The 7,759-nt window shown below is 49.0% G+C and overlaps 1 protein-coding gene across 1 annotated transcript in view; it reads left to right on the top strand.

The window, feature by feature from the left end:
• Window positions 1-3,438: 3,438 nt before the first annotated feature.
• Window positions 3,439-7,759, top strand: part of PPP1R14C (protein phosphatase 1 regulatory inhibitor subunit 14C) — a 50,316-nt gene continuing 45,995 nt past the window's right edge. Inside the window, exon 1 of the mRNA XM_069852159.1 lies at window positions 3,439-3,745. Coding sequence (XP_069708260.1) covers window positions 3,470-3,745 — 276 coding nt within the window. The 5' untranslated portion in view covers window positions 3,439-3,469. The remainder of the gene's footprint in view (window positions 3,746-7,759) is intronic.

Raw genomic sequence — 7,759 nt, 5'->3', positions numbered from 1 at the left:
ACAGCCTTTCCCTCATCCAGTAGCCGGGTCACTTTGTCATAGAAGGCGATCAGGTTAGTCTGGCAAGACCTGCCTTTTGTGAACCCATGTTGACTGGGCCTGATCACCCGGTTCTCTTGCATGTGCTTCATGATAGCACTCAAGATCACCTGTTCCATGACTTTCCCTGGCACTGAGGTCAGACTGACAGGCCTGTAGTTTCCTGGGTCCTCCCTGCGGCCCTTTTTGTAGATGGGCACAACATCAGCCAGCCTCCAGTCCAGTGGGACTTCCCCAGTCTTCCAGGACTGTTGGAAGATGATGGAAAGGGGTTTGGCCAGCACATCCGCCAGCTCCTTCAGTACCCTAGGGTGAATCCCGTCCGGCCCCATAGACTTGTGACTGTCCAGTCGGGCTAGCAAGGCTCTGACCACCTCCTCTTGGATCATGGGAGCCTCATTATGCTCCTCTAGCTCCTGGGTTTGTACACAGGCCGAACGACCCTCCTTACGACTAAAGACTGAGGCAAAGAAGGCATTAAGTACCTCAGCCTTTTCCTCATCCCCTGTTACTGTTGTCCCTTCTGTGTCCAACAGGGACTGTATGGTCTCCCTAGTCCGCCTTTTATTATTTATATATTTGTAGAAAGATTTTTTGTTATCTTTCACTGACTTGGCCAATCCAATTTCTAGCTGAGCCTTAGCCCTTCTGATTTTTTCCCTACACAATCTCTCTTCCCTCCTGTAGTCCACCCAAGAGGCCTGTCCCTTCTTCCAGAGGCCATAAACATTTCTTTTCTTCTTGATATCCCTCAAGATCTCTCTATTCAACCAAGCTGGCTTTCTCCCCTGCCGGCTTTTTTTCCGGACCACGGGGATGGCTTTCTCCTGAGCTGCTAGGACCACCCCTTTGAAGAGCTCCCAGCCCTCCTGGGCTCCCTTGCCCTTGAGTACTGTCTCCCATGAGACTTCACCAACCAGCCTGCTGAAGAGATCAAAGTCTGCCCTCTGGAAATTTAACCTGTTCCCCAGGTCAGTGTGTGCAAGGCTCTGTCCCCACAGCTGTACCTGAGCTTTGGGACACCAGGCACTTCCAGTTCCATGTCTGCACGTGCAGGCAGATGGCTTCTGCTCCTTATCACAGGCAAACCTCATTGCCAACAGGGATGTTCTAGAGCTCCTAACCAGCACCCGTGCTGTGCTGGCTGCTGACTTGCACTCATAGCTGTATTTTGGTGCATGTGATGGACCACTGGTGATTTAGAATGGTTTGTGTTGGAAGGGACCTTAGAGATCATCCAGTTCCAAAACCCCTGCCATGGGCAGGGACACCTCCCACTAAACCAGGTTGCTCAAAGCTTCATCCAACCTGGCCCTGAGCACCTCCAGGGATGGGGCATCCACAACTTCCCTGGGCAGCCCGTGCCAGTGCCTCACCACCCTCATGGTGAAGATTTTCTTCCTAATGTCTAATCTAAATCTTCCCCCCTACCATTTAAACCATTTCGCTCCATGCCTCCCAAGAGGCACAAAGCTGCTGAACACACTAATGCCAACCGGTGCCTTTTAGAAAGACAGCCATCTTCAAAAGGCTAATTGTTACACTAATTGCTGATAGCTGGAAATATTTGCTTTCCATTTGGGTCCACTGCCCTAAAATCATTCAACCATCCCCCGAAGAGAAGCAAACGATAGTATTCAACCTTTTAATGCTGCAGATATACAATATTTATAAATGCAGTCGGCCTGACAGAGCAATACTGCATTTCCTTAACAAAACCTGAGCCATCCACCCACTTCTAGCAGCCCCTGGGGAGCCGCGGGCACACACCGCTCTGGCTCCGATGACATCGAGGAGCAGCTATGCTGGCAGCGGGGCGGCCCCGAGGCTTCTTGGGATGTCATCCAGAGGGACCTGGTCAGGCTAGAGAAGTGGGCCTTGTGAGAACCTCATGAGGTTCAACAAGGCCAAGTGCAAGTCCCTAAACCTGGGTTGGGGCAATCCCCAGTTTCAATACAGGATGGAGGATGACGTGATTGAGAGTAGCCCTGTGGAGAAGGACTTGGGGGTGCTGGTTGATAGGAAGCTTGACATGGGCTTGACATGAGAACAAGAGGGAATGGCCTCAAGCTCTGTCAGGGGAGGTTCAAGCTTGACATCAGGAAAAATTTTTTTATGGTAAGGGTCATTGGGCACTGGAACAGGCTGCCAAGGGAGGTGGTTGAGTCACCTTCCCTGGAGGTGTTTAAAAGAGGGGTGTATGAGGCACTGAGGGGCATGGTTTAGTGAATGATAGGAATGGTTGGATTCGATGACCCTGGGGGTCCTTTCCAAATTAGTGATTCTATGTGTGTGTGTGAGCCAGCAATGTGTGCTTGCAGCCCAGAAGACCAACTGTATCACAGAATCATAGAATCATAGAATAACCAGGTTGGAAGAGACCCACCGGATCATCGAGTACAACCATTCCTATCAAACACTAAACCATTCCCCTTAGCACCTTGTCCACCCGTGCCTTAAACACCTCCAGGGAAGGTGACTCAACCACCTCCCTGGGCAGCCTGTTCCAGTTCCCAATGACCCTTTCTGTGAAGAATTTTTTCCTAATGTCCAGCCTAAACCTCCCCTGGCGGAGCTTGAGCCATTCCCTCTTGTCCTGTCCCCTGCCACCTGGGAGAAGAGGCCAGCACCCTCCTCTCCACAGCCTCCTTTCAGGTAGTTGTAGAGGCTCTAGAGTTGTATCCTGGGCTGTATCAAAAGAAGTGCGGCCAGCAGGACGAGGGAGGTGATTCTGCCCCTCTATTCCTCTCTTGTGAGACCTCATCTGGAGTCCTGTGTCCAGTTCTGGAATCCTCAGCATAGGAAGAATATGGAGCTGTTGGAATGGGTCCAGAGGAGGGCTACAAATATGATCTGAGGGCTGGAACACCTCCAATATGAGGACAGGCTGAGAGAGTTGGGGTTGTTCAGCCTGGAGAAGAGAAGGCTCAGAGGAGATCTAGCGACCTTCCAGTACCTGAAAGGAGCCTATAACAAAGCTGGGGAGAGAGTGTTCCCAAAGGCTTGTAGTGATAGAACAAGAGGCAATGGGTATAAACTGGAGAGGGGCAGATTTAGACTAGACATAAGGAGGAATTTCTTCATGATAAGAGCGGTGAGGCCCTGGCCCAGGTTGCCCAGGGAAGCTGTGGCTGCCCCATCCCTGCAGGTGTTCAAGGCCAGGTTAGACAACGCCTTAGGCAGCCCGGGCTGGCGGGAGGTGTCCCTGCCCACGGCACGGGGGTCGGCACTGGCTGATCTTGAAGGTCCTTCCCGCCCCGCCCCGCGGCGCGGCCCCCGCTGTCCCCGCCCTCCCTCCGGGGGGGCTGTCCCCCTGCCAGCCCTTAAGCGGGCGGCGCCGGGCAGCGCGGCAGACGCGCGGGCGGGGGCTGCGGCCGGGCGGTAGCGGCGGGCGGGCGGGCGGGCGGTTCTCGGCTCGGCGGAGCGGAGCATGTCGGTGGCGACTGGAGGCAGCGAGGCGGCGGGTGGAGGCAGCGGCGGGAGCCGCGTTTTCTTCCAGAGCCCCCGCGGCGGCGGGAGCGGGAGCGGCGGCTCGTCCGGCGGAGCCGCCCGTGAGGACTCGGTGCCGGCGGCCGTGGTGCAGGTCCAGCAGCGGCGCCACCAGCAGGGGAAGGTGACGGTGAAATACGATCGGAAGGAGCTGCGGAAGCGCCTGGTGCTGGAGGAGTGGATCGTGGAGCAGCTGGGGCAGCTCTACGGCTGCGAGGTGCGTGGACCGGGTCCCCCCGCCCCCCCCCCCCCCCCCCGCCGCCTCCGAGCGAGGTTCCCGGAGAGCATCCCCAGAACCGCAGTGGTTGTCTAACCTCAGCCCCCCAAGCCCGGGGGACGCGCTCCGCGCGTCCCCCGGGCTTGGGGGGCTGAGGTTAGACACAGCGAAGGTCGTAGGGGGGATGGGGATGAGATGCTGGGTTTGTTCTACCCCGCCCTCCCGGAGCAGGGGAGATACCGGAGTTTGCAGAGTGTGGGGTCGCGAGGATGAGAATTGGAAATACTGTGCGGCTGGGTCTCGTTTGTGGACGTCAGACGCGTTTTTGCTGTTGCTCTGGGTGTAAAGTGAGTGTTGCCGGGATTAATGCTCCTCGGGCGAGGACGGATCCACGGAAGGGTTTTTCAAGATCGTTCTGAGGAGTAGAAGCTCTCATCTTCCATGTGCAGATGGCACTGTTGGAAGCGAGGCAGTAGCCGTACTTGGTTTTGTTAAAGCTTCATCAGAAATCATAGGATCGCTAGGTTGGAAAAGACCTTTGAGATCATAGAGTCCAACCATCCAACCATCCCTCCACTAAACCATATTCCTAAGCGCTTAATCTCCTGGTCTTTTAAATACCTCCAGGGACGGTGACTCAACCACCTCCCTGGGCAGCCTGTAACGGTGCCCAGTAACCTTTTTGGTGAAGAAATTTTTCCTAATGTCTACTCTGAACTTCCCCTGGTGCAGCTTGAGGTCATTCCCTCTTGTCCTAAACAAACGCAGACCTCCTAGTCCACAGGGGGTCATTCTTTCCTGCCACCTCGAGTATTTACCGTTGTGAAGGATCGAAATGCTAAGTCTAAGTTGAGGTTTGCCAGCACGTTCCCCATCAGTGGTCTAATTCACTGTTTTTTAGAGACTTCCGAAGTGAGATTTGTTGAGGATCAATATGAATTTTGCAGTTGGCTTCTCTGGAGCCAGCATCTCATGGCCTCAGGGCTCCTGTGGAGCTAGGAAGGCAAGAGCTTGATGGTCCCTGAGGCGTGGATGTCTCGAGTGGATGTGAGGGCCCAAATAACCAGGCTCGAATATCTAGTACGTACATAACACAGATGTTGAAAGAAACTTGCTTTCATCTCAAAACCAGTTTATCAGCAAATTTGTCGGGAAGACTTGCCCACATAAAAAATGTGCATGTGACAAGCTAAACCTCCTTAACTATTCACATCCATGAGCTAAGTGAAGGAAAGGTACAAATGGCAACTCTGGTTAAGAATAAGCAGTTGTTATTCTTCATCTTGGTGTGACTTTCCTCTCCAGCCTCATGATTTGTTTGGCCACGTGGCCTGTAGGCTGCAAGGATTTCTTTGAGGTCAGAAGTACTTCTAGCTATTTATGTGACTTGGTGATTTTGTGTCTGCATGAGCCAATAATGTGGCTGCCTTACTGGCTCTGTTGCCTCTGGTTTGACTTGGTATTCAAAAACACCCAAACAGGGCCATGTCCTGTGTGCTCTTGACATACAGGCGTAATTGTTCTGTATGTGAGAAAGGATGTGATACATGGGATCAAACCAAAGTTCAGTGGAATTATTGCTGCTTTTCAAAGTATTCATGTAACTGGACTGCTGGAGGGAAAAAAAATCTTCAGTTCTTTTCCTTATTGTGGTTGCTGCCTCTGAGGAAAATAGGAGTTCTGCATTAGAAGGAGGGCTCTACATTAAGATGGGGACCATATATGGCTGCATAAAAAGTAATGTTCTGATTATTCTGTTTCTAAGGGAAAAAATGGTTTGACAACAGATGAAAACGTTTTCACTTTGAAGGTTGCAGACAAAATGTTTGAGTAATCTGCTCTTTGCTGTTATCCACTGTCAACACTGATGACAGTAGTGGAAAGGTCAAGCAATTAATATGCTATCAGAATGAAGTTGAAGATGCATGATGAGTGTAGTGATTAAAGACAATAGTAATTTAATACAAGATGCTTTGCTTGAATATGCTTGAATTACTTTTAGGCTTACAGATCTAGCTCTCAGACTGAAACTTAATCACCTGTGCTGACAGTTAATAGCCCTGTCTGAAGGGAGGTTGGAGGGTTTGGGAACTGCTTGTTTTAACTTCTGTGGAAGATCTACCATAACTTCCTGATGCAATGACGCTTAAGTTCTGGAACAATCCAAAATCTTCCACAATGTCAGAAATAGCCATCAAATTGCTTATCCTGGAAGAGTTAACCAATGTCAGTGTTTCATTGCTATTCTGATTTGGATGTCTGTTTCTAAGGAGCTATGCGCTCGATTCCTGGGAAGAACAAAAGTACGTAAAGGTGTACTCAAAGTGTGGTGCACTGAAAGTTTGCAGGAAGACCTGGGTGTGTTTGTGGAACTGCATAAATGTAGTGCCTGCCCACTGCTTTCCATTTAAGTAATGTTTTCTATTTAATTATGCTGAGATTCATTGGTAAGTGGACACTCGCAGGAAGATTCTCTTCATTCAAAGCTAAACACGTGTGCGTAGTCTCTCGAGTACTTACAAGTTAAGTCAGCTATAAACTTGTCTTGGCTTGATGCAAAGGTTAGGAGATGAGGTTGGGAAATAAGGAGACAGGTTTGTTTGTGTTCCTCCAGTAAATCTCGTCTTCAGTTTTGGTTTTAAAAATTGGATGTCAAGCAGATTAGTGGAGCTGGGAGGGAAGTGGTTTAGAAAGAGCTCTGAGACTATTTTTAATACTGACCACAGATCTGTGATGTGAAGACCAGCTTTAGAAAGGTTACTTCCACGTGATGCAGACTTTAGGGATATAAGCCAGCCGAAATGGTAAAAAGATTCTTAAGCAGTGTTTGTTTGGCACCAGAACCTGTCAGGCTAATCTAGTTGGGTCAGGTGCTTCAGGTGAGCATCAGTTGGCCTGCTTACTCTCTGAGCTGCTTCATTTAAAAAAAAGTTTTATAACCTGTTTGTTTTGGTTTCTATGAATGCTGAAACTGAGAATGTGGTCATGTTTTAGTATCTTGAAAATGCAGTTCCCTAATTGCAGGACTTGAACTGACTTTAGGGTTGACCTTTGCTAGGTGTCTTGTTTCTAAAAATAGTTTCTTCACAGATGCTTCATGTTTTGGGCTAAACCCGTTACTGGCTAAGAATTGCTAAATAGCACTGCACAGAACAACTTACTTCGTCACTATTAATTCCCTAATGATTTGCAACTTGTAGTTCAGCACAAAAGTGATGACAGTCTAGTTTTCCAGATGTATGACCTGCCAACTCATACAACTTTATTTTTGAGAAAAAAAAAAAAAAAGCCACTGGATTTGTCCCCAGAAACCGTTCAACTTAACAGGTGACAGGGGTCCTGTCTACCCACAATTACAGCATTTCCTATAGATAGCACAGTGCTGATGGAATGAGCACAGTTAGGGCATGCAGATATTACAGAGTGTTACTAAACCATGAAGGAAGATTTTGCTCGTGCTATTGATTTGTTGCTGAGTATTTTTAATGCAGAGATATGCATATACAAATCAAATGAGCACTTGGATTTCTGCACTCTAAAAGCTGAATACAAGTCTTACCTTCTAATATGAGATATTGCTGAGCTTAGTTGGATAATCAACTACTGTATTAGCATGTGCCTAATAATTTATGGAAATCGTTGCCTGGTAAAGGTATGATTTTGATCTGGAAGTAACAGGGAATTAAGTTCAAGCTTACCCCTTTTCTGTTCCAGGGCAAAATACTCTGGTATTCTGTTTAAGAAAATTCTGTTTAAGAATTCGGTATACAAGAAAAATATAACTGGAAGAGATGCCCTTAAATACCACTTAAGGGTCTCCTTTAAGAGTACAAAGTCATGCTAGTCTGATAATTGTTACGTGTAGGATTCTCTTCCACCTCCTGATACGGACACTGCTATGACAAAGAGTGGCATGAAGCTCCAAACGGTTAAGAGATTTCATGTTGGTGCAACCAATCTGCAGCCATTAGATGAAAAAGGTATTGATGGGGTGTGAGAAGGAAGGGGGCAGTT

The sequence above is a fragment of the Phaenicophaeus curvirostris genome, chromosome 2 (assembly GCF_032191515.1).
Source record: "Phaenicophaeus curvirostris isolate KB17595 chromosome 2, BPBGC_Pcur_1.0, whole genome shotgun sequence".
Lineage (NCBI taxonomy): Eukaryota > Metazoa > Chordata > Aves > Cuculiformes > Cuculidae > Phaenicophaeus > Phaenicophaeus curvirostris.
This window is presented reverse-complemented; position numbering and strand designations above follow the sequence as displayed.